The sequence below is a fragment of the Thermobia domestica genome, chromosome 8, assembly GCF_964235325.1.
Source record: "Thermobia domestica chromosome 8, izTheDome1.hap1.1, whole genome shotgun sequence".
Taxonomy (NCBI): domain Eukaryota; kingdom Metazoa; phylum Arthropoda; class Insecta; order Zygentoma; family Lepismatidae; genus Thermobia; species Thermobia domestica.
In genome coordinates, this window is record NC_137461.1 from 266,453,072 (window position 1) to 266,479,880 (window position 26,809).

The window sequence follows — 26,809 nt, forward strand, 5'->3', positions numbered from 1 at the left end:
GTGAAACGAAGTTGAGGGATACTGTAGCAGCTTATAACAATGCATCCAGTGGTCGCAAACTCAAGGATGCGAAACGTGTAGCAAGAGTTGGCATCTGTACAAGTGACATCATTCGGATGAAACTTCCTGGACAAGGCATCCAGGTGGACCTAGCTAGCAGAACTCCGAGAATCTGTCAAAGCATGGTGCAAAAATCAACGCGCTGCTCCGAATTTTATCAGGATCACTGAAGATGGCATTGCCGTGGAAGCCTTGGAACAATCGCGGAAGCTGGGGGTTACTGGTTTCAAGGCATCCCGATTCTGGATCCGCCGACTATTGAGAGAAATGAAGTAGGGTTCCAGGAAAATCACAAGTCATGACAATGGCAGCTAGAACAAAAGTACTGGAACGTTCAAACGAATTCGACAGCTACACTCAACAAATCAGGCGGGAGATTGAAGAGGGTAACTACAACCTTGATCAAATTGTGAATCTTGATCAAAGTGGATTCAATTATGAATTACGAACACCACGAACTCTAACTCAACGTGGAGTAAAAAATGTCGAAACTCAAGTAAGATCCGAATCAAAAATGACACATTCTTACACAGTCCAGGAAGCGATTTCGGCATCAGGAAAGCTCGTGGGCCCGACTGTCATTGTGTTCCACAAACCATCCGGGAAATTTGGATCAAGGGTCCAATGTAAAATCCCTCAGATCCCTGGAGTCATAATCAGAGCCAACAAGTCAGGAATGACGAAAAAGGCAATATTCAAGGAATATCTGCCACATCTTGTTCGAGATGTTGGAACTCTGTATCTTTTGTTGAAGGACGACGCAGCCATCATGAGAAATCCGGACTTGTATCAAAAGTGTCCTGACTTACATCCAGGAACAATCATTCCAGGCTGTACTTCCTATGGACAGCCATTCGATGTGGGACATATTCCTTATAGAAAAATGATGGTGAAGCGTGCCCACAAGAATGTTCGGAAAGAAGGACTTGGAGACAAGCTAGATATGACAAATCGGTATTCCAGTGCTCACTTGATTGGGGTAACACGAAATCAGTTGGAATCACCCAGATTCCAAGATATGATCAAGTACGCTTTCCGCAAATGTGGATACATCGACCTTCCTGACGATTTTAGTTACCAGTCAGTGAGAGACTTGTCTTTAGTTTCCACACAAAGGATCCAGCTTTCTCGACATGTTCGATTCCGGACGACGAACACTGCATGGAGAAGAGTTTTATTCAGTGCAGTTGGTATCTCCAACCTCTCTGCTTTTATCACTTCTTCATGAACAACAACATGACCGCACCCCTCCACGAGACACTTAAGCCACACTATCACGCCGTAGAGTGATCATCATGCATATGGCCCTCATACCTGCATAACAAAGATACAGTCCTGGCAGCTACCACGTTGCTACGACTGTGGCGTGTGACTTACGTAGCTCTCACACATAGACCAGAACAAATGCCAAGCTTCAGCAAACAACATTCGACGGAGCCGTGTCTTCTAGACTGCTTCTACCAGACGGGTCGTCGAAAAGTTGAAGAACGATAGCTTATAAACGATATACTTTTTGAAGCCTTTCCAAATGAAAACTTCGAGGTAGACTCCGCGTGGGACCCTACGAGGGCCCTGGGGCAAACATTTTCATTTAGATAAATTGCACGTTTTAAATACTGTAACACATGTTTTAGAATTTTGACACCTGTATCACCGTTTTGGAATTCCAGTGGTGGCCATGCACTGTTAGCTACAGATTGTTTTCAAATTTTGAATCTTCCGCCATTTCGCACAGAGTTTGATTAGAGCTGTGAGACTTCTGTTATCGTTTTTCTTTTAACACTAGCTTTCAAACTATATGCTACTTGCCCCTCTTTTCAACTGCAAATTTTGAGTTGGACCCCACCTGGGACCCTGCGGGGACCCTGGGGCAAATATTTTCACTTCGTTTAATTATGCTTTTACAATGATGAAACAGGTATTTTGGCTTTTTAGCATAGGTTTCAACTTTTAGGGGTATCAACGTACTTTATGTACACCTGCTATAGAAAATAGGTCAAAATGTTCTATATATTTAAGCCCCTGCAAAGGCGGGGTCACTTCCGGGCATGGAACGAACACTTGTTTTGGAACTTGCTAGAGAAGTCCTATCAGGAAATAAATAGAATGTCTCCCAATTCAAGGTGCAGTGAGCAGAGAGTGGCAATTAAATTTTGTTTTAAAGCTTGCAAAAGTGAAGTGAAAGCTCTTGAAATGACTGTGAATGCATATGGGAGCACTGAGATAAATTATACTAACGTGTCTCGACGATATGGTCGATCTTGAGCAGAGCCGTAGCTAGGGGTTGTGGTGAGCGGGGCTGGTGCCCCGGACGCTGACAGCAAGGGGCGCCGAACGAGCAACACGAAAAGAAAAGTATTGGGAATGAGTAAACGACCCTTTGCCCTATTTGCGCCCTCTTGTTTGTTCGGCGCCCTATAAAATTAATATTGCTGTCGGTCTGCAAAAAACTAGATTTGCTAATTTGTTTTTTTACTCGCTCCGCTCGCAACCCTAAAGTTTCAATAGCAATCATAAGTCTTTACTCTTACTTAAAGAAAATTATTATGTATGATTTGTTAATGATGATATGATATACAAGGTAATGGGTGATCACATAGCGTGCGAACAGAAGCGTTTTCAAAATCAGAAACGGTCAAGAGATCTTTCGTGGCTAAGCGGTTAGCGTACGCGCCTTTGGCGTGGGAGACTCGGTTCGATTCCCAGCGGGGCTCATGCGATTCGGATTCCACGTTAAACAGTAGGTCCACGTCTTATATAGCCTTGCAACTGAACGGGACGTTAAACTCAAAATCAACTCAACTCAAAAACGGCCAAAATCTGAAACACGAGTTCGGCTTTTGATGGTGATTTTGTTTAGTTCATCACGGTTTTCTACCCAATCGGATTAATCACGACTGTTGTTTGCGCTGGAATACTAAAACTAAAGGTAAACAAGGGGAATAATAACATTTTCGAACTTGAAGAAGTTGTACAATAGGGGTTTAAGGGGTCAGAATTTAACCCAATAAATTTCGCCTTTTTCAAAAAGTGATCACTACCAGTGTTTTTTTTTGTTTCTTTTTATTCCGTTGACAAATGATGTGTTTTCAATTTAAATTAATTAACTAGTTTCCATAATTTCAAACATATGTAGTAGCAAAACTATATTTTGAATTTTAAATACAAACATTAAACATATTCTTCACTTCCCATCCATCAATGTTTAGAAATTCGCAAAGAACGCTTCTTCTGAATTTCCGTTACATTTCACACTTTTTTAACCTCAAAACAATCGAAATTAAAATGCAATTTGTGTGGTCACATACAGAATAAAATTAAAGAAGTTTACAATTATTAGTGGAAATTAATGCTGTCACTCATTTCTAACATTTGAAAGCACATAGTTTCTAATGTATTTAAATGTTGTTTCTTATTGGTAGTATGAAATGTAAATAGTTGTAAAGAGCATGGAGAAAATTCCATTAAAATCCTCCTTCCCTATAGAAGCTGTGTTAGACATGGAGTTGGTGGGCGCGGGTGGTGGCGTTGGAAGGGTAATTTCCTGAGCACAGTGGTGATGTCAGAAATCGGGCCCTGGCCCTGTGACCCCACATATGAGTCCAGAAGTTTAGAACTCGAGTCCATCCTATTTCTCTTTTTTAACATGGAGGTTTTGGTTGCAAATGTTGCCATTGGAAAGGTCCGGATTTCCTTAGCACATCATTGATGTCAGGGATTTGACCTGGGACCTGAGGTTCCAAAAAATGAGGTCACAAAAATTTAGACTTGAGTCTCTCCTGTTTGCCTATTAAACATGGACCTGTACGAGGGTGGTGGAGCTGGAAGGGTCAGTGTCGTTTGATCACAACAGTAATGTCAGAAATCGGGCCCTGGCGTCGGAGCTCGAAAATTTTGGAATCGGGTCCATTCTATTTCTCTTTTAAGCATGGAGTTGTTGGAGGCGGGTGGTGGCGTTGGAGAGGTTCGGGTCTCTTTCCAGAGATACTCGACACATAGCAGAGATGTCTGAAACCGGGCCTGGCTCCGAGGCCATAGAAATGAATTTCCAAAATTTTGGACTCGGGTTTCTTTTATTTTCCTATTAAATATGGAGTTGTATAACGCAGGTGTTGGCGGTCTATGTTTAATAAACGAATAGAGAGAACCCGAGCCCTGAACTTCAGGACTCCACTTCTGGGTCCTCGGGGCTAGCCCGATTTCTGATATCATCGCTGTGTTTAGAAAATCCTGATCTTTCCAACGCCACCACCCATATCTAACAACTCCATGTTTATAGGTGTATAGAATGAACTCCAGCCAAAACGTCGGACCCCATTTTTGGAATTTCATGGCCATGGCCCGATTTCTGACATCACCATTGTGTTCAAGGGACTCGGACTATTTCAAAGCCAACACACGCGTCCATCAACTCCATGTCTAACACGGGGTCCCTACCGTAGGAGAGCCGGCGCCATGCTCTTTCCATAATTACCAAATGGATTTGTGTACAACCAAAAGTAGTTTTGTCAAGTTAACAAAAAGTTCAAAATAAGCCTCTTGAAAACAGCTCTTATCTGTAAAAGAACACATAATCACTTTTGGGTGTTGCAATGATCTGTCCAAGCAGCTTGATGAAACTCAGAATAGCGTAACAACAAAACTGTTTCTCTTATATGTTAAAAAAAACAAAGTTTGGTAAGTTAAGGGTAGGGGGCGCCGAATTCTACTTCGCCCCGGGCGCCTAAATTTTTTGGCTAAGGGTCTGATCTTGAGATGGAAGGGACGACACGAAGGACGATTGCCCTTCGACTGCCAGAACAGTAGATAATGTGAAATCTGTTTGCCGTCTTCATATAGAAGATCGTCCAATGACTCTTCCCAATGATTGCTGATAATTTAAATATTGGTAAAGAGTCAATTTGGATAATTTTCACTTTCACGCCATTCTCAGTCACGAGAAGACATTAGAGCACTGTGTTATAGCAGCTCCCCCCCCAAATGCCCTTCTATAAGCTCGAGGAACGTAATAACAAGTGCATAGATCAAGGAGAGATATTTCTTAAAGGATAAATTATACCGGTATCTGAATTATCTGTGTTTCATCATAATTATCTCAATCTTATACTCTATACGTAACAAAATATACTCTTACCAGTAGATTATGTTCATATTTTCCTAAAGATAACATATACACTCTTTACGCACATATTAATTGTAGAAAGTACAAAACTGTGCAACTATTATAAATACGGAACAAAAGCAATCTCTTCTAAGCGAGTGCTTGCTTTAGTATTTTATTTTTATTACACCCACCACTTCTGATAGCTGACAAACAAATTTTAATTATTCTTTTTTCTTGTACAGAAGATAGATTGGTTTATATGAGACTGATCTGTTACAACCAGTGTAATTGCGCTAGAACTATCAAGTCCGCATTGTTATCAATGTAGTATCTCAGGTTCCAGGTGCCAGAGTGTTGCGTTTGTGTTAACGAAATACCACCAAAAGTGAACGAGTGTAAACTTAGCATGACCACTTTTGAAAATTATAAATATTTTCATACCATACGTTTGTACTACATTTGTATCGGTTTGTACCATAAAATTTTTCGTTTGTATCGATCTCAAATTCGAACAAATCGAAAAATAAAGTGGTCCTGCTAAGTTCACGTGAACATAGCAAGACCAGAATACAAATTTCTACAAATCTGAAGATTTTTCTGTACGAATTGTTTGTACAGGATCATACCGTAAAAATTTTCGTTTGTACCCGTCTCAAATTATAGGTGTAAAATTAGGAAAAATCGAAAAATAAAGTAGTCCTGCTAAGTTCACATGAACTTAGCAGGGCCAGAATACAAATCTGAATATTCTTGAGTACGAATCGTTTGTTCAACCTTTGTACTGGATTGTACCGTAAACAATTTCGTTTGTACCGGTCTCAAATTCGAAAAAATCGAAAAGTAAAGTGATCCTGCTAAGTTTGAGATAAGAGACATTAGAGATAAGATATATCCTAAAATTAGGATAACTAAACTAGGATAATTATTGGCATTATATTGGCATTAAAACGTACGATCTGAAAATTGTGGATGTCGCACAAATGTGAGAACTGCAAGTTATTGTTTCTCGACAGAATGGAAAGAAATAAAAGATTCGTTTTAATATATTCAAAACAGTACTTTCACAATTGATAAGGCAAATGCCACCATGTAAAATTTCCACATTAGTTTTATAATAGAAACCGAATTTGTACCTGGAGTTACACTGTCAACTTGTTCCCTGAACTTCTCACTGTCACAATAGAGAGCATTAAATGCATGCAATAGAGAATCAGTAGCACATGTATTTTTGGTGCGTATAGAACGACATTCCATACAGTTCCCTAAAGGACCTATCTAAGTGTTTATTATCTTGCTATTTATATCGAGTGTTAGATGTGAATTTATTTGTTTTACTTACTGTGTATAAATCCTTTAGTTTAGTTTATGGATATTGTTTGCACTTTAAGTAAGACACCCTACTAAGCATATTCGATGTAAAAACAGGTCTTACTTTAACAATATAAATAGAGTTTGTTTGTGTTCTGTATCCATTGACTTTTTGTTTAATTATTATTGGAATATTTTTATTTTTAAAATTTGATGAAATTAGTCAATAGTCGTGCTATCTTCAAGTGAACTTAGCAGAACCACATTACTTTTCGATTTTCCTCAATTTGAAACCGGTACAAATGAAAATTTCTACGGTACAATCCGGTACATAGCAGTACAAACGATTCATACAGAAAATCTTCAGATTTGTAGAAATTTATCAGTGGTTCTGGCATGTTCACGTGAACTTAGCACGACGACTTTATTTTTTGATTTTTTCGAATTTAAGACCGTGCAAACGAAATGTTTTACGGTACAATCCGGTACAAACGCAGAACAAACGATTCGTACTCAACAATCTTCAGATTTGTAGAAATTTGTATTCTGGCCCTGCTAAGTTCACGTGAACTTAGCAAGACTACTTTATTTTTCGATTTTTCCTAATTTGAGAGGGGTACAAACGAAATTTTTTACGGTATAATCCTGTACATAGAATTCGTACGGAAAAATCATAAAATTTGTAGAAATTTATCAGTGGTCCTGCTATGTTCACGTGAATTTAGCAGGAGCACTTTATTTTTCGATTTCTTCGAATTTGAGACCGGTACAAACGAAAAGTTTTACGGTACAAACCGTATGGTGTGCAAATATTTATAATTTTCAAAAGTGGCCCTGCTAAGTCCACACTCGTCAAAAGTGAATCGTTATTGCGAAGGGTATATTATGGTCCTGTTTCCACACATATTTTTCGAGAAATCGAGCCCTGGAAAAGGTCGGGTAAGGTCCAAGTGAGAAAAAAAATATGACACAACGAGGAACACTCGCTAACAAAAGAGGTCCATTCGAAGTTACGAATTAAAAGTGTCGCTTGACATGCCTTGTAGAATTCTTTCACTGGTAGGTCAGGAGAACCCACCATCCCAATGTGACATGCTCAAGAGGTTAAATCTAGCAGTCTTTTGCTAACCGCGTGATATGTTGCCGTTGTGGCCTGAGTTGCATACATAACTGCGAGTTTAACAATCTCTTGTCACTCAATAGTACTGAATTTAAGACATACTGTATAAAGATATTTCGAAGAAAGGTATAGGGGAGGGGAAAAAGAATGGAAGACGGTTGTCACATTGAAAAAGATTTACATTTACTTCACATGTAATTGTAACATTCGTACAAAATTACGAACCGTGACACCCGTGCAAGGAACGTGTTGTGTTTTACCTCGAATGTAGAGAACGTTTCTCCCTGGAAATAATGATTGTAACCAAGTACTGTTACAAAGCAACTTGGAGATACATAAGGTGAATAAAACCGCGTGGTCGAATAAATTATGGTATATACCATGGACAATTTGCTTTAGGATTGCTGTTGTGAAGACGGTTTCAGGTAAACTACGTGACATAGCAATATTTGTGTCTCATTTTACCCAAACACACTAAAATTTGCTGTCTTCATTGTGCCTATTATCACGGATCAAATTCTTCGGATGTCGAGCTTACTGGGAGTCATGAGGTACCCTGATTGCATAGACTTTAACCATTATTTGATGTAAAACACTGGCGTGTTGTATGCTGTGATAGTCAGGCCGAGAATATTTTGAACGATTATTGTGTTAAAGATAACAGCAGGGGCGGATCCAGGACGGACTTCTGGGGGGCGGCGGGTTGTAATACTGCTACTTAAAGCTACGTTTAAGAGCTACAAACTCTGTGATAGGTTTTATTTATATATAAAATAAGAAAGTTTCCTCTTCTGGGGAGGGAGATCACCCCGATCGCCCTTGGGTAACAGGTTGTCGACTTGCCCGTTATGAAGAGGGAATACCTACTCTCAGATTCAGCTTGGCTTTGATAAAGCATACCGATTGCTTTTTTTCTACGTGATGATTGTCAACGACTTATCTATAGGGATTCACATTTCAGTACCAAGAGATATTAGGAGGTGTGTTTGAAAGATGATGAGACTGGTAACACTGTCCGAACCAAAAACGATGCCTTCGCTGTTGACTTAGTACAAGTTTGAACTTGTCCTAGTTGCTGCATCGTAGAGAGCATCTGAAACGAAGTTATGTTTGTGAGATGTGTCACGAAAATGGACCCTTAAAAAACGTCGTGCCATCAAAGTTAGTGTAACGCTCAGCAAATCCGTTACTGTGACTTATGAAAAGTTACAAAGGAGTTATAGAGAACATTCCCTATTAGAAACATGAGTTAAGATGGCACAAGTTTTTTTTTTCAGGCCTAGAACAAGTGGAAGGCGAATCTCGTGCGACAAGACCTTCAACCTCAGAAACGAATGAGTTATTTGTTAGGTGAGATTGTCGATTGACGGTGAGTATTATCAGTAGCGAGTTAAATTTGTATCTGTTTACCTTCCATCAAATTTTGACTCAAACTGTGGTCATGAGAAAAGTTTGGGTCCAAAGAATCATGTCATACGGCAGTCTTAATCAACAAACATTTGGTAGAAGAAAACGCATTCCTGTAATTGAGAACCTTTATTCGACGGATCTCAGTTCCACTGACTTCTTCTTTCTCTTGCTAGAAAATCACTTGAAAGGGTACCAATTTGACACTTTGGGTTATATGCAGAGAGTTGGGCGGTATTCCAATAAACCACTTCCAGCACTGCTAGGAAGAATGGGAATAACTCCTTCATATCTCCCAAAAGAGACTATTGTAAAGGGTATAACCTTGATTTCTAAAAGTAATAAAGTTCACCGTTATAAGAAAATCAGTATTATTAGGGATGCTCACGAGACGAATCGAGACAGGATTTTCCTGACAAAATTACAGTCGAGACACGGCTCTTCCAATAGAGAAGTATACATTTTTCGAGTCGAGACATCACTTTTACAGCACATTTTCGAGAAGGGACTGCCACAAATCTTGTCTCGTGAGCATCCCTAAGTATAATTACTTTTCTAACTCACCTCGCATGTATGATAAACTAAATTTATTATGCTTATTTCCCCGACTGATCTAAAGAGTAAAAATAAAAAAGTAAAGTTGGAAAATCATGAAAGTAAAGTAGTATTAATCTTGTATTTTATAGATTTGTACTTACATCTGGCGATATCAACAATTTATATGTTTTATGTTGTTCAGGTCCAATAGGAAGCTTCAGTTGACTTCCTGAGATGTATATGTTATACCAAGCATATTCAGTCAGTTGTATCATAACCAGAGCTGAGGAGAAAAATCAACTCATGAACATCATATTCCTATAATGGAGTCGTACGGGGAAAGACAATGGTAAGTGAAATTTTCAAACTTTTGAATAAACTGTAAAAGAAAATTCAATATTCCCCTTGCAATTCAATCCAATGATACATGTCAAACAAACTTCCTACTGACATCTGGAGGCACATTTCCGAAATAAAATTATCTACATACTGTTATGTGGTTCAATCACAACTCACTCTACCTTTTAACTCAATTTCAACTTAAGGGTCTTTACTACAGCGAAATTAAACGACTGCTAATTTTGGAGTTTTTCTGTAATATCTTCAGAACAAATAAACATATTCGAAAAGCAGAAACGTAGTGAATTAGACAATATGATTTTGCATGTGATACCTTTACCAGAATTCACCTATCTGCTTTTGGTATGCCGCTATTTACAGAACCCGCAAAAAAAATGGTAAATCTATCTTCAGTTGCAAATCGAAAGCACAAAGATTAGTTGTGATAACGGTATCACATGCAAAATTGTATTGTCTAGTTCACTATGTTTCTGCTTCTCTAATATTTTTATTCGCTTTCAAGATATTACAGAAAAACTAAAATTAGCGGTAGTTTAATTTCGCTTTAGTGAAGACCCTTAACTAGTGCTTACTATTGTCTGCCCCCCAAGCCTCTTAATTCTGGGTGTAATGAAGAAAGATACACTGTGAAGAAACCTATACTTATACACTTGGCTTTCCTGAGTTTATCAGTTGTAAGGTATTATTGTGGAACTAGTATGTTTAACAATAATTTTCACGCACAATACTTTAATAGAATACCATATGAATAAAAGTGTTTAAAAATATATTCAACAATGCTGGGATTATGTTACAAGTTTAATAATTATTTTAGTAATGCTTAATATAAGAAGGAAATCAAATTGTATATTCTTTGTTGGGATGGGGCCGCGGTGGCTCAGTGGTAGAGCGTTCACTTCTGGGGCTTGGGGTCCCGGGTTCGATCCCAGCCTCCGCCAAGTGAACTTTGTGGTGGACAAACACCGTGCTCCTGGGTTTTCTCGGGGTTCTTCCGTTTCCTCCCACTTTCTTCATTTCACTCATCTCTCATAATCACCGTTTCCTTTAGCCTAACCGGCATAATCGTGGGACGTAAAACTCAAAGATTTCATTTTCTTTGTTGCGATATATTTTTTTCAAGTAAATACAAGTCGCGAAAAGGAAAAGTTTCTGACTAGTTGCATTTTATTGATTATAATGTAAATAACAGTTTAAAAACATGTCGTTATGAATGTCTGACAACAGGTGGTCGGTCATCATGCTATGAAGTTATTACTAGCTCGGGAGAGTAATGCTCCCGGAAGTAGAAACGAGAAAAACATTTCTGATTGGTTGGCGTTATCCACTTCTTGCCACGTTGCAATAAAATAACAGAAATCAAACACTTGGTGCTGTCGGCCTTGATGGCAGAGTGAGTTAGCGCTATATGCTTGTAATAAAAGTCTCTTTTCGCGCGAGTTCAACCCGGCCTGAGGAAAGTTTTTTTGTTTTTACATTTTTACAACACATTAAATTAAAATAATATGAAAATAATACTTAAAAAAGTGATTTATTTACTTTTGTGCAGATAAGTAGTTGTAGTACTTATGCCCTTGTACTCCATGATATAGGGCTCGTTTTGTTCCCCTTGTAGTTCATGATATAAATTTTGTGACCAACTTAAAACAACTGGCTAGGATAGCGCGTAAAACAGCTGGCTAGAGTAGCGCGCGGAAAAACGTACTTCCGGGAGTATTACTCTCCCAAACGGGTCGTATAAAGTTGATATATTGAGTAAACAGTGTTGCCAGATTGAGTTACAAGTAGCAGATTGGGCATTTCTTTTAAAGCCCTCACAAAACAAATCCAATTGGCAGACACGCTACTTTAGGGCTAATTTTAATTCTGTCTAAGCTACGAGTCTTAAGAATATGCTACCTTTTATTTTCATATAAAAATTCCCTAACCATTGTTGGTTTTGTATACAGTACACTGCAGTAAAGATTTTGTTTGCTGATTTTTTTTATTTGTAACAAATAATAGTTTTACTAAAACTAACATGTATGGGAGACCGGGGATGGTCGAGACACTTTTTCATTTGTCGGCCATAACTGGTGATGTAAATTTTCTACAGAAGGAAAGAAAGTATTGGCAAACTCGATATACTTGCTCCTACTAATTAAAACAAAGTGGAATATTATCTGTATTATATCATGGATGCTAGACTTGTGAAAATAACATTAAGTGAAATGCGTCAACTAGCCCCGAGTCTGGATTGGTTGAATCACTATATTTGGTGAGTGGACACACTCATATATTGAAATACGTATTTTGTACCTATTTGTTTAATATTCACTGCATTTCCAAATTATACATTCTAGTTAATAAGTACGAAAATGACAACTAGGACTATTGAGTTGAGTTGAGTGGATTTTGAGTTTAACGTCCCTTCCAACAGCGCGGCTATATGAGACGGGATCTAATGATTAACATGGAATCCGAACCACATGATCTCCCACAAACAACCAGGTCTCCAACGCCAAAGGCGCGTACGCTAACTGCTTAGGAACTAAGGAGCTTTACTAAGACTATTATCTTAAACAATTGAATACAAGTAATGCAAATGGTGTGTTAGGCTGAATGTAGGCAACTGGAAACTTCTATACGATGCAGGCTAACGTTCACAATTTCTTTAAAAGGAAATCAGTTCTATGCTTCCTACCTAACAGGCACAACCAAAAGTATTACCAAAATTGATAGATTGGAATAGGTCTATAATTAACGTAAGGCCTATTCACAATATATTTTCACCTATAGCTAACGTAGACCTAGTAGCTATTTCACAACAAACTAGGCTTAGCTTCACCAAATCACCAAACGTTACATAAGTATACATGTGTTTTCCACTCAGACATATCGTCCATTGAATTACAATTATGACACAAATAGAATTTGCTTCTGTCAATACATGCCTCGTGAGCCCAATTCTTGCAACGTGAACATTTGATCCATGTTTCGTTTGGTTTATTATTCGTAAAGATAACGACATGTTGCAATCTGTACTTCTTGTGGTAGCCTATTAGGGGAAGGTCGTCTGGTATCGGACACCGTAGCTTTTTCAGTTTGTCATTCAGAAAAATAACTATATCAAACTAGCAGCGTTCACCCCGCTTCGCTGCGGTCACCCCGGAACGCAATAAACTTTGTTACTTAGATAATTTTTACTTTTTCGCTTTCAAATTGCAGTAAATGTTAAAATTATAGCGCCTGTCATTTATGTTAACCCGCCGAGTCACATGGTCATGCGGGTTGCATATAAATACGTTTATTTTTACCTATGATGAACTAATAACAAAGGATTTGTACGTATGGACACTTGAATGGTCAATTATCTCAAGACACTGGTAATTAAAAATTAAAGTGATATGATAAAAACCATCTAGGGTCCAAATCCTAATAACCCCCCAAAAATGAAAGAAATTGGTTCAGCCGTATTAGCGTGATGAGTTCACAAAGGATTTGTGCGTTCTCTTTTATATATATAGATTACTTAATGCACAAAATGATACCTTGGTATCTTACACACAATGTGTTAAAGGTGATTTGACAGGTAAAAACCAATAATATATATTTTTGTAAAAAAAATCAAAGGTAATACAAATTAGCATTCTTAGAAAGTGGAGGGTGGTACCGGACAAACATAAAACTATAGAGAATTGGTCTTTTGTGGTAATTTAATAACAGAACAAATTGCAAATATTAGCTGTTTACTTACAGGAGTTCTTACACACAAAATAGAGTTTTATTACGCTTTGAAATTCAGCATAAATAAGAGGAAAAAATAGATCTTAAAATTCTTAATCTCATCAATAGTTGTTATTTTTTATTCTGACACAAATCACAATGATAAAACAGTCTGCCTTCAAAACTTTAATATTGTTCATGGACCAAGTCTTTACACATATTGCATTGTATCCAATCATCAAAAGACGGCCCCCAGATTATAATGTGTAGTTTTTCGGCAAGTTTGTAAATTAGTTTTAAAAAATTCTGGTATTCTTAGTGGCATTATGCTAGTTAACTATACAAAGCCTTTACATGATTGTATAGTGTTTCTTCTTGGTCACGTTCTACTAAATGTGCCTTTGTTATCCGAGCAACGAAGATTAGCTGTTACCTGTTTCCCTTCCAACAGTTTTCGACACGATCTCCTAATATAATCTAAGGAACACCACACTTCCTTCTTTGGAAATAAGTTTGTGCATGACCAACTTTATACTTTCTTCATCGCAATTTCCACGTATTTTCCCCATGGTTTCCTGACAAAGCCAGTAACCATTAAAAACGTCAAGTTTACTTACCAGTGTTTTGTCCAATACCACCCGATTCCCTTTTGTCCGATACGAGCCGAAAGACTTGCAACTTATAAATGGCTATCTACCGGCTTGTAACAACACGAAGGCAACTATACGCGTAAATTATAATATATACACCCTAATAAATGCTATGATTGTAATAATATATCAATACATTTACTTTGTAACAAGTTGCAGGCACACAAATCTATCTCCGTGCACCTGATTACTCGCAAAAATACAAAAACTTTGAAGTACGAGATACACCGTTCATCGGACAAATCCACTATGGCGTGGGCTTGGCTAGTTCATTTCGATCAACTCACTGTATGCTTGACGTGTGCCGCCTTAAGCAGGAAATAACGAAAACAGCTTTTGTCCGATACCATCCGCTGTCCGATATCAGACGACTTTCCGCTATAGACCTAATGACGTAGACTAAAGAAAAGTTATTGTTTGAGTGTATTTACTTCTCCCCTTCCACTCCCCATTTTACTTTCCCCCTATTCTTCATTGACTATTAAAAAAAACAGTAGGTCTCCACCTATCTATATTACACTAAAAAAATTATTTCACCGTTCCCGACTTCATCTTACTTTAAAAGACACACATTCTTCTGCTTGGCATTTCTTTCTTTCAAACTCTTCTGCTGCTTAAGGAATGCAAAGAACATTGTTTTTTGTCTCAATGCTCAGAAATGCAAGACAAATATAAAGTAAACACCCTTCAAAGTTTCTTACCTCTCTTTGTTATTATTAAGTGCTTAGCCAATAAAATAAAGTTGGAAAATAGTGCTCTTAGACAAGAAAATAGACTTGCTAAATCGGAAGCATTTGTGAAGGGGTGACTTGGGAGAGACGGTAGGGAAGTGCTGGTTGACGTGAAGCGAAGTGAAGTTCCGATCAACAAATGTAATCCTACAGTACCACACTGAAAGAAGGAAATGTCAAACTGCTGAAAAAAAAAAAACAATATTCAACATAAGACTTAACAAAATACCCTTCAAAATATCCTTCATCACCACTCGGGGTTAGTTGACAAATGTGTAAGTCTACCCCAAGCCTTTTATGTCGATCAACCTCATGGTGCCATTTCAGTTTCTTTGCTTCAGCAAACAGTGACCATGAGTCATACACTGTTTATTTCAATGTCTAGTGTAGGCGAAATAGTAATATTTGAAATCCGTTGTTCGTTGTTTTCTTTACTAATAGATTATTTCCTCAAGTCACATAAAAACTAGAATTATAAAAATTACTTGCCCCCTCTAAAAAAGGCTTTTTCTTCTCAACTCTTGAAACGCTCCTCAATATCCATGAAAGTACAACAGTAACTGCCTCGAGCGTAGCCACTTCCATGACATGAGTATCGGGGGTACCAACCACTGAACGTGGATTTAATTTGCAGTGGGTCAACCTACCCCTGTGTCAACCAGCCCCGGTCTCTCCTACGATAGTAATTCTATTCTTGTTTTAGTAGTTTTTTTTAATCTTCAGATCTACCAGTAATAGACTTCCTTGACCTTGCAGCGTCGCTGATCGTATTGCTGTCTCAGCTAATGGCTACACCTAATAGTTGAGCGGGTTTGTGTACAAAACCTCGCGGCGACAACCTCGCGGACCAAAACCTCTCCTAGCCAAAACCTTGCAGTCCAAAATCTCGCCGGGCCGAAACATCACCTGGTCAAAACATCGCCGTCGCCGCCCGAAACCTCGCGGGACAGAATCTCGTCGACCCAAACCCTCGCTATCCTCATCTCGCGACACAGAATTTCGCTTGGTCTAAACTACATGGGACGTAATCTCGCCTGGGAAGAACTGTCCCGACGATTTCTTCAATGTACAATGCTCTATACATGCTGTATGTATATATTTAGTAATAACACATAATTGCAAAAATAATAATGACAAGAAAAATTCTAACGCGTGCTTTAGAAATCTACGTATATAAAATGAAAATGACTATATTTGTGACATCATATCTCTGGTGCCACCAGACCGATCTCCATCAAATTTTCAACATAGATGAGGTTCAGGCCTGGGATGTCTTTTATAATTTCACTTATATGACCAGGATGAAGGAAATGGTGGAAAAAGGAAGGAGGAGGAAATTGGAATACCCCCGAGAAAACCCACGCACACGATGTTTTGTCTCTCTTCTTTTTCTTCTACTTCTTCCTCTTATTATTATTTGTAATAAGAAATTGCATATTAAGAAAATCATTAGGTAATTTTACGAAGAGATTTCATCCCGCAATGTTTTGACTAAGCGAGATTTTGGTCCGCGAGGTTTTCGACGGCGAGGTTTTGACCAAGCGAGGTTTTGGCCCACGAAATTATGGAAGGCGACGTTTTGTCCACGCAAGATTTTGGTTAGCGAGGTTATGTCCACGCAAGGTTTTGGGCGGCGCGATTGTGGCCACGCGAGGTTTTTGCCCGTGAGATTTTAGGCGGCGATGTTTCGGCAGCGAGACTTTGTCCTATATCACACACAGAAAAATCCGTTCTCCGGACAGCGGTATATTGTACAAATATACGGTATTCTCTTGCTTGCTACAGAAATCAGTACGGAGCATACGTTATCCGTATGCTACATCGGCACTGCCCTTAGATGTTACATCATGCTCTTGCAGGATGTCTGACATCTAACAGATTTCCGTATATCACATACATATACTTATGTTACCTTCGTCAGCTATATGTTATATACGGCCATTTTTATGTGAGATCCTGACCGCCTACATTGTTTCATACGGAAAGTACGTATAGATGGAACACTTATACAGAAAGTATTATAAAACATGTGTATTCAGTTATACGTCTGCTGTACGTTAAGTCCAAAAACTCCAGGAATTACGCATGCAACCTATCTTTTTAAGTACGCTACCTACATGTTTTCTCAGTGCAGTTAAACGGTCTTGTATAAACGGTGTTGAACGGTCTTGTGTGAACATTCAAATTTAATTGTGTTATTTATGACCAGCGACACAACTAGGCTAGTTGTTGTTCGGGACAAGAACTCGCCTTAGCGTCCCCTCCCTCTGACCATCCAAACCAAAACGCTCCCCGACTCCACCTGATATTGGCACGAATTAGTCCCAGAAGCGACAGCCCTATTTGCGACAGGAACTGTTATCTGTCCTATGAGCGACCGATTAATTTACATTGAGATGACGGAACATGATATGATTCTATCTCGTAAAATATGTTTGCCTGTGGCGTTATTAGCGTCCGAACAACCTTGGTATGAAATATGTAAGTGATAGTGATACTGTTTGTCAAATATATTTTCCTCTACTGTGAGTGCAAATAAAACTTATTTTAATTTTGAGTTAGTTTTGAGATAAAACATATCAAATAACTTAACGAGACAACAGGGATATTTCCATGAAAAGTATATTCCTATGTAATTATTGAAAATCCAGTTGTAATATTCTCTTTCTTGAAAAGCTCTGTTTTCTGTATTTAATTTGATTCAAATCTAATTACTCACTAAGCACAGTAATATATTTTACTTTGACAAACTTAAACGTGTAACAGTTTCGCCAACTATCTACTTTTTAGACTTCCTAAGACTAGGAACAAAATGAAAAAAAAAGTCAATGATAAAAGACAGCTTTTGAGATCCCTTACATCTGATTGGCTATTACCAATCAATCCCACCAATTACAATACAGTTCACTCTAAACAATCCAAAAGGTAAACAAACTCTTTAAACTGCCTTCCCCCTTGTTGTAAGCTACTAAAACGTAAACTAATTGCTTAAGTTGCCTTCCTCCCTTGTTTTGACTTATACATAAAAGCTTGTCGTGTAGCAATCTGAAATAATCCCTTATAACTAGACTAACTGTAAAGTCCTGCGAGAGATTTGTATCTTGTGTAATAATTTCTTCGAATACACTGTGTTTTTAGATTTCTTTGATATCCTCAAATGGTGAACACCTTTTTTCCATGGGCGCCCGTTGGGAAGGCAGGGGTCGCACAAAAATGTATACGTAACATAGCAAACCACGTATATTAAATACCAGATATACCAGACGTGATACAGCAACCATGGAGATGCCCCTCTCTAGAAAATCTTCTTCGGGCACCCCTACCTCTTTCTGATTTCTTTCTTATGCCATAAACATATTCAAGCTTAACTTACGCTTCGTATCATTTTAACATGAAATTTTTAGTTATATTAGAATCATAGACAAAGGCGGAGCTACTCTAAATGTATTTTGTTAGTTTTCCCCTTGATAGAGTCAATGTATTCATAGAAATCAATTCAAAAATATAATATTAGGAAAAACGTATAAAATATTGTTAATGTAATGAGAGCATTCTCACGTATTAAATTCAGGTAGAGCGAAATTTTTCATAATACATTTTGTTAGGTTCTAAATCACATTAGCATAAAACAAGTTAAAGAAAAGAGAACCGTATCTTCTTCCATTACCTTAGTATGAACGAATCGGTGACTCATAGGGCAGTTATCAGATCGAATCGGTCGCTCATAGGACAGTTAACAGTTCCTGTCGCTAATAGGACTGTCGCAAGTGGGAAGATACCATTGGCACCACACAATAATTTTCCTATTCTATTTTTTCTTCAAATGGTAAAGCTTGATTTTAAAATTGCAGTACATAATTTAATTTTTAGTACAAGATAAAACACAAAAACTAATTAGTATTTGATTGCCAAATAATCTGAGAGCAGCATGTTTGACACATCCTTATAGTCTTAGTAGGTTCAAAAATTTTATTTCTTTTCATTTTTTGAGTAGTCAGCACGGATATGTGTATAAATAACTGTTGTTTTATATAATGTATCATGAACATGAAAGCGTGTGTGTATATTCGTAATAACAATAATCATACAACCATAGTTAAAGTAAAATTAGATTATAAATTAAGTACGTACCATGCTTAAGATATCTCAATATTCTTGCACGAGTTTCTATGTCCCATTTGAAATTAGGAACACAAGGAATTAGGTATATTGTGTGTTCAATAATAGTTATTTTTTCTTGGATAATCAATGTCCTGCCACGCTTTTTCGTGGTAACCTTTTTTATTGTTTGATACTGTTTGGTTTCTTTCCTGGTTTTCACAACAACTGTTTCCACAACTGAAAACAGAAACAAAATATCGTGAATATATATATATATATATTGCTTATAATGATGGTGGTATTAGTGGCTTTATTACTCTTCGCGAGGTTAAGTTTTTGAACAGATGTGATTTAAAAAATATGTCTTAGTTTTGGTTTAGTAATGAAACACATATACTTTCACCTGTAAAAGAATTCCAGCCCCGTTTACATTGACACTCACGTTGGAGACTTTTCTTCTTTTTATTAAGTAAAGTTGATAAAGGCTAAGTTGGAAAAGGTGGTTGCGACGGGCTCCGGTGCTGTAAAACAAAATCACGAGAAGCAGCTGCATTCATATAACAGTATTACGCTCGCTGTAGAAAATAATGTATCTCATATTTTATGGTATATAAAGCCTACTTCAATTAGTAATATACTTTTAAAAATAACGCTGCTTATACCTACAATATTACAGTGAAAGAAACGATAATAACTTCTAAACCTATAGAAAATTAATCAGTTAATAGAAAACTGCTACTACTACTATTGTAAGACCAAACTTAAGGAATTTTAAAGAAAATCGCATGTGACTTAATGATTCAAACTTAATGATTTAGAAAGGTATTTTAAACATATAATAGCTAGATATATAAGGAAAACATAAGTGGAAATTCATTAATACACATTCAGTATGCCCATAGTTATTGAAATATAAACTATGGTGCAAAGTAACCCCGTAGATGAAAATACTTTGCACAACCTACAAAAAAGTATGTTCAATATACGAACATAACGTTTCTGCCCCTTCAGTATTTATACATTTCACTTTATACACAAAACTGCACGCAGTCTACAAATATTGATATTAGAATGATGGTACTGAAGGGACAAATTATCGATATTTCCTAAAAAAAAAAAAAAAAGTATTTTCTTGTACCGACAGAGGAACTACATTCTGATAGTTTAGCATATGTCTCACAAAAATGCCAGAACAGAAAAAATTCCCGTGTACTGATTTGCCTTGGTTGTTCGTTATGTCCAAGAATATCATCCCAAAAGAAATCAGTGGAATATTTACGGCGTTTAAGACTTTCAGCCTGAAGCCCACCCAAATTGCATGATTTTTTAAAAAATCTAATGTTAGTCATTCCTGTACGTATATGCTTTAAGCCCCTCCAAACGTCTAATGATTTGTAAAGAAACTAAGCTTTTCTGAGTGAAGCGACTCTCAAACTATTTTTCTGGATCCGCTACTGTTCGTAATTTATTTTCCAACAAGAAATCTATTCCGGCATCTACCTATATAAGAAAACTACCTAAAATTAGAATGCAGGAGGTGCCAGCAGTAGTTATTTTCTATCTAAGGGGTTATTTTGGACCGGTGCAAAGTATATCCGATTAGAAACTGAAACCCTCTTCTAGGGATGCGCAGGAGACAAGATTTGTAGCTGTCTCATCTCGAAAATGTGCTGTAAAAGTGATGTCTCGCCTCGAAAAATGTATATTTCTCTATTGGAAGAGCCATGTCTCGACTCGAATTTTGTCAGGAAAATAGTGTCCCGACACGTCTCGTTCGCATCCCTACCCCCTTCTCCCAGTTTTATTTTTCATGACTTTAAAACGTTTCACTCTTCAATTTCAGCTATTGCTTCAAACTCCCATTATACATGGTAGTATTCTACGATACTGACTTAACTTTGACGAAAATTCTTGTAGCTGATGTCTTGCTTTCCACACTTCTACAACAACAAACCCTCCTGGTAATTAGAACTGATGTTAACCGCCAACATTATAGCTAAAATGCAGTTGGATGTTCTATCTTACGGTGGCAGTTGACACTTCCTCTTTACAGTTCATAGTTTTACTGACGGAGGACTGTTCAACTTTTTTCATATTTTGTGCAAAGTTACCTTTGAAGTCGCAAAGTACCCTGTCTTGTGGTACTATTATTATTGATGTTAATAATAATTATCAGATTGTCAGTAGGCCACATACCGTAAGCTTACTATTTCAATCATGGCTGTCCTGTGCGGGTGACTCAAAGTAGATAGATAGAAGTTAAATAGAAGAATTTTGAAGAAGCCAGGGTACAAATCAAGAAGACAATCAGGAAAGATATGCAGAAGAGAAACAAGACAGAAATGATCGAATCGTGAGGGCACTGATAGTTCATCGGATGATGATGAATACTTTTGTTTAGTATGTCTCAAGGCATATGAAAATTATGAAAGGGAGTAGGTAGAATGTATGGAGTGTGGTAAATGTATGTAGTGTTCTAGAAGGTACGGTGGGCACATATTAAGAAATGTGCGAAACAAGATGAGTTTTATGTCTATCGTTATTAAGAGACACCATCACGGCGAAATTAAAATACCGCTAATTTTACAGTAATTATGTGATATCTTAAAGTAGATAAAAGATAATCTAAAAGTGGAACAAGACCTCCCTAGACAATATTATTTTACATGAGATACCATTATCACGACCCACTTATCTGCTTTCGATTTCGAGCTATTTAGAAAATCGGCTTTTATTTTCGCATTTCTAAATGGCTGCAAACGGAGAGCTACTACGTGATTTAACATAATAGTACCTCATGCAAAATAATATTGTCTAGGGCGCTCTTGTTCCACATTTCGATTATCTTTTATCTATTTGAAGATATCACATAATTACTGTAAAATTAGCGATGTTAGGCCTCTTAAAGAGTTTCTTCTCTTTATTTATATATACCTTAAGAGTCTTCATCCCGGCGAAATTAAAATACTGCTAATTTTACAGTAATTATATGATATCTTCAAATAGATAAAATATAATTGTAATATGGAACAAGAGCACCCTAGACAATATTATTTTGCGTCAGGTACCGTTATCACAAGTCACCTAGTGGCTTTCCGTTTTCAGCTGTTTAGAAACGCGAAAGTAAATGCCGATTTTCAAAATGGCTCAAAATCGAAAGCAGATAAGTGAGTCGTGATAACGGTTTCTTATGTAAAATAATATTGTCTAGGACGCTCTTGTTCCACATTTCAATTATCTTTTATCTATTTGAAGATATCACATAATTGCTGTAAAATTAGCGGTATTTTAATTTCGCCGGGATGAAGACTCTTAACTACATTTGTAACATATGCTATATTTAAAACTAGGCTAACTTGAAGTTAAAAATATTATGTAATCTTTTTAGAAAGATCTATGTGCAAGACGACAATTATATTTAGAGCAGATTAGCCTAATGACATTGCAGTTTTGTTGTTTATAAGGTGAACATATCAGTATTTATTGTTTATTGATTGGTATTAATCTCCCAACTTATTGATCTATTGATTGATTGGTAAATGAGAAAATTTTCTTAGTGTAAAAAAATGACATTATTTTTGTGAGACTGCTTTTTTTTTCAGCCACATAAAGCTGTTTTTCAGACACGGGAATAACATATTACGAAATAACAAATCTTAGTAATGAATTCATTATAGTCTTAGAATCAGTGGCGGATCTAGAAGGTAAAAACTGGGGGGGACAGACCCCAGACTATGATAGGTACATCATCAGATTATTATAAACTTCCAAAAATATACAAATATTACCTTAAATTATTTTTTCCACCCAAAAACTGGGGGGCTAGACCCCCCGGTCTCAGGCTAGATCCTCTGCTGCTTAGACTTAATATATTTTCTTCCTCACATTTCTATGTGTTCTGGGAGAATTGAATGTGTTTGTTTATGTTATGTAATTGATTATGCCAGTGTACTCTTTTTACGTAATAAAAGCTGAGAGAACTATTTCCGCGATTATCTCACCTTTCTGACGTCAAGTGCCTATTGACACGAGATTTCCTGACTACATCAACCACACGTTGAGAAAAATTTGGCTTTAAAAACCCAGGACAACCCGGAAGAAGTCAGTCAGACGGGAGAAATCATACTGTCCGTCAGTGAGTCGGAAGACATGTTACTGTCAAACAGTATATCGGGAAATTTTAGTCTAGGAGTTAGAGAGTCTGTCCAGAGTTAGTGAGACAGACAAGCAATCTTACTTTTAGTTTGTCAGCATAGCAACCGTCTCTCGAATATATTCCCTTGTCTGAGATGTAGCCACTTCTAGGGTAAATAGTTCAGACACATTATGTTCTACTGGCCTTACGTAGAACAAGACCATAGCCAGCACGACGACAAGGAACCTAGCAGAGCCATGGAAAAACAACAGGTAGTCCAGTCAATGAACGCTCAAAAGAAGGGGGTGTAGAGGACATGGTGGGGAACAGAATTTTTGACTTCAGGGCTGTGTTTGGAGTAGTTACCGGACTTACCTGGTAAGCGGGGGGCAGGAGGGGCGGACGAAGGTCACTTTCATCGCTCAATAAAAAGCTGAGAAAATTTCCTACAAGATTGTTTCTTATTCTTAATAGTTTTCAAGATATCCGCTTGCGAAAATTACTAATTTTCAAAACTCTCTTTCTTATCCTCATTTTTATAGACAAACTTTGCCTTTTAGCACCTTATTCCTTAAATTCAGTCAAATCCACAGGGAAAAAGTCGTAGAACACTAAATTTCTTTGAAATGAGTGATTATTTATCTTCAATTATTCACTGAAACTATAGAAAACTATTCATACAAGAATTTTGTTGTCTTGGCTCTCTTGGGACAGGAGCGTCCGGCAATTAGCTAAGGAGGTGGCTCATATTGCTCATCTTTATTTATATTTTCTTCCATCTCAGTTTCCACGTCTTCCAGGGATTTTGTCTCTTCAGAGATGGGTAGGGATTCTATCTGTTCAGCATCGTCTTCCATTATTGTCCAACTCGAGACGCCATTGGAACATTTCCCAGACAGTATTGACATAAAGAAGAACATTTCCTTGGGGCTCTTCTGCATCCACATGTGCCACTACAATCTTTGGTGCATCAGCAGAAAAACTTCTTCAAAAGTTTTTCTGGTGCTAATAGGTCTTTCATCTGCAGAGAAGTAAGCTGGTTGTCTGTCTTGATCTCCCAACTCTACAATTCAGGTGGTAGCTCGTTTCGTAACCAGTGCTGGACCTGGTGATACGTTCTGAAGGAATGCTCCTTGACTTCCCTCTCAGTTAGTGGGAGAGAAGAGACGTCAGGTTTGATGTTTCCTATAGACTTGACAAGCGACTGGTAACGGTAGAGATTAAGCGATCTCTCCGTTCTTAGAGCTCCAAACTACATCAAGATAGCTTTGGGATCAGCTTTCTCAACTTGTGATGAGAAAGGGCTCGAGAAAGCTTCAGCTGATATCTCGGTGTTTCTGGTAAAGTTTGATGGAACCAACTTTACTTTCCGAAATAGTGCACTTGTGTGTTGCAGCCTATAAAGGCATGCAGAAAGAAAATGTCCTTTAGTCCTGACTGCTGCATCTGTTGAGTGGGATATACGCTGGTCTTGACATTCCCCCGGCCAGGTTTTACAAACAAAATCTCTCGATTAGCTGGAGTTTTTGCCATTAGGAGAACTGCCAGATCAACGTCTTCGTCAATGACGGTGACACTGGTTGGTTTTGATTTTTCAATGGCTGTTGTAATAATCAACACGTCTGTATCGTGTGATGCTTGAAGAGTCTCAATCTTATTGTCGTGGAGTTTCGATCTCAGCAGGTCAACTAGTTTCCTTTTGTTGTACTCATTAGAGAGGAGTTGGTCTTGTATCACTGTTATTTCAGGGTGCGAATTGAAATTGATGTCCACGGAATTCTTCGTTCGATAGCGTCGTCCCTGTTCAGCTGTCTTTGTGCTGTTTGCTGAATTTGCGTACCCATCGAACACTACATTGCAACTCTTCCTAGGATAGTGGTTCTGGACAAATTTCACATATCCTTCACAAATAGTGGTAACTGAAGATCCTCTTTACCAAATCACTTTGTATATCAGAAATCTTCCATCAACAATTACGTCAAAGTTTGGTATATGTGTGTACTTGATGATTTGATCAAACAGTGTGTACAGGACTGATTTCTTGGTTTTTCTCATTCCATCTTCATTAAACAAGGTTAACGGGAATGGGGTCAATTCATATTCCAAGAACTCTTCAAGACTTCATCCGTTTCTTCATTACTGAAATCCTTTGAAAAAGCAAGAAAGGATTTACTTTAATTTACTCATCCACGTTGATTTTTGTGGATGAACTCACAGACGAAAGGGGGAGTGTTCTATCTTAGCATGCCAGTCTGATATCTGAAAATGATAATTCTACCATTTTAATTATCGCTTGCTTACCAACTGTAACAGTATCGTTGCAGTTGACTGTAGCATCTCCCAACAATCCTGTAGCTATCGACATGACTTCACTCATTTCAGGGAAAGAAGGGTGATTTCCAAACCATTCTGTGAGTTTAACAATATCAGCCGCATCTTTAGTTTTGCAAGCTTCTCCAAAATCCTCGTGCTGTTCACTTGAGATGAAGAGAACACTATAGAATTCTTCTAGCGATGTGCAAATGTCATTAATGGCACACATCCAAATCGCCCATTTGCTTATTACACTATCTGTAGTGTCCGCCCACGTATTCGCCCACCACGGCTTTTGAAACTTCGCATAAGAGTAGTCTCGCTAGTCATATCTGACCAAACACCTGATCAAAAACGATCAGAGCGTCGCATCGTGAAGTACCCATCGTTGTGAAATTCTTCTGGCGTCATTTTGGATGGAAGATTCATCGTATCCTGCACATACAGGTGGCGGGATTTCGCGTAGGGAAAGTGGCCAGATGTGTGAAAGTAAGTTATCATTCTCTTTACAAAAGTTAGATGGGCATCCCAATCGCTTGACTTCTCAGCATGAATTTACTCTTTCATCAAATATACTATTTTGAAGTATTGAAGCCATAACTTTGCAGTTTGTCCATTCCCACTGAGCTTTTCTAGTGCTTCTCCAAATTTATTGGCCAGTGATTTCAGGTATGGATTTTCGTTCAATGAACTCAATGATGGATTCTCATTTAGGAAATTAGCAATCAATTCTTTGACACAAGTCTGCACTTCCCCTGTGATTTGGACAGTCAAATGCGATGTTGGACAAGGCAGTTTGTGTGATCAAATGACCTCTGACTGCCCTAGGAAATGCATGGCCTTGAAGCATCTTAACTGATGCTGGAGCGTATACAGTGCTTAAAAGATCATTTATACCACTTCTGGATGTTTGGTAGCCAATACATCCCAAAAACGACATGAGGAAGTGAAATCCATCGAGACGCACAATTCACTTAGATATCTGTCCTGAGGACTTGCTGAAGTTAAGGGATGAGGTACTAAAGGCAGAGTAATGTGAGGGAAAAAAGTGTTTTTTAAAAATTTGCACTTTTCGCAAGCGGATATCTCCAAAACTATTAGGAATAGAAAAAAGGAATAGAAACAATCTTGTAGGGAATTTTCTCAGCTTTCTTTTTGAACAATTTGTTTTGGTTATGACGCACCGTTTACGAAATGTAAATGAAAAACCGAAAAAAGCGACCTTCCTCTGCCCCTCCTGCCCCCCGCTCACCTCGTACATCCGGGGACTTTTAGTTACCT

General features: G+C 37.8%; 1 protein-coding gene across 1 annotated transcript in view; it reads right to left on the reverse strand.

The window, feature by feature from the left end:
- LOC145692013 (inter-alpha-trypsin inhibitor heavy chain H4-like) overlaps positions 1-26,809 on the reverse strand; it is a 226,891-nt gene that overhangs the window by 20,956 nt on the left and 179,126 nt on the right. The window contains exons 12-13 of the mRNA XM_081767311.1: positions 19,111-19,317; positions 9,698-9,819 (exon numbers count right to left, since the gene is read on the reverse strand). Of these exons, the coding sequence (XP_081623437.1) occupies positions 9,698-9,819; positions 19,111-19,317 (329 nt within the window). The remainder of the gene's footprint in view (positions 1-9,697; positions 9,820-19,110; positions 19,318-26,809) is intronic.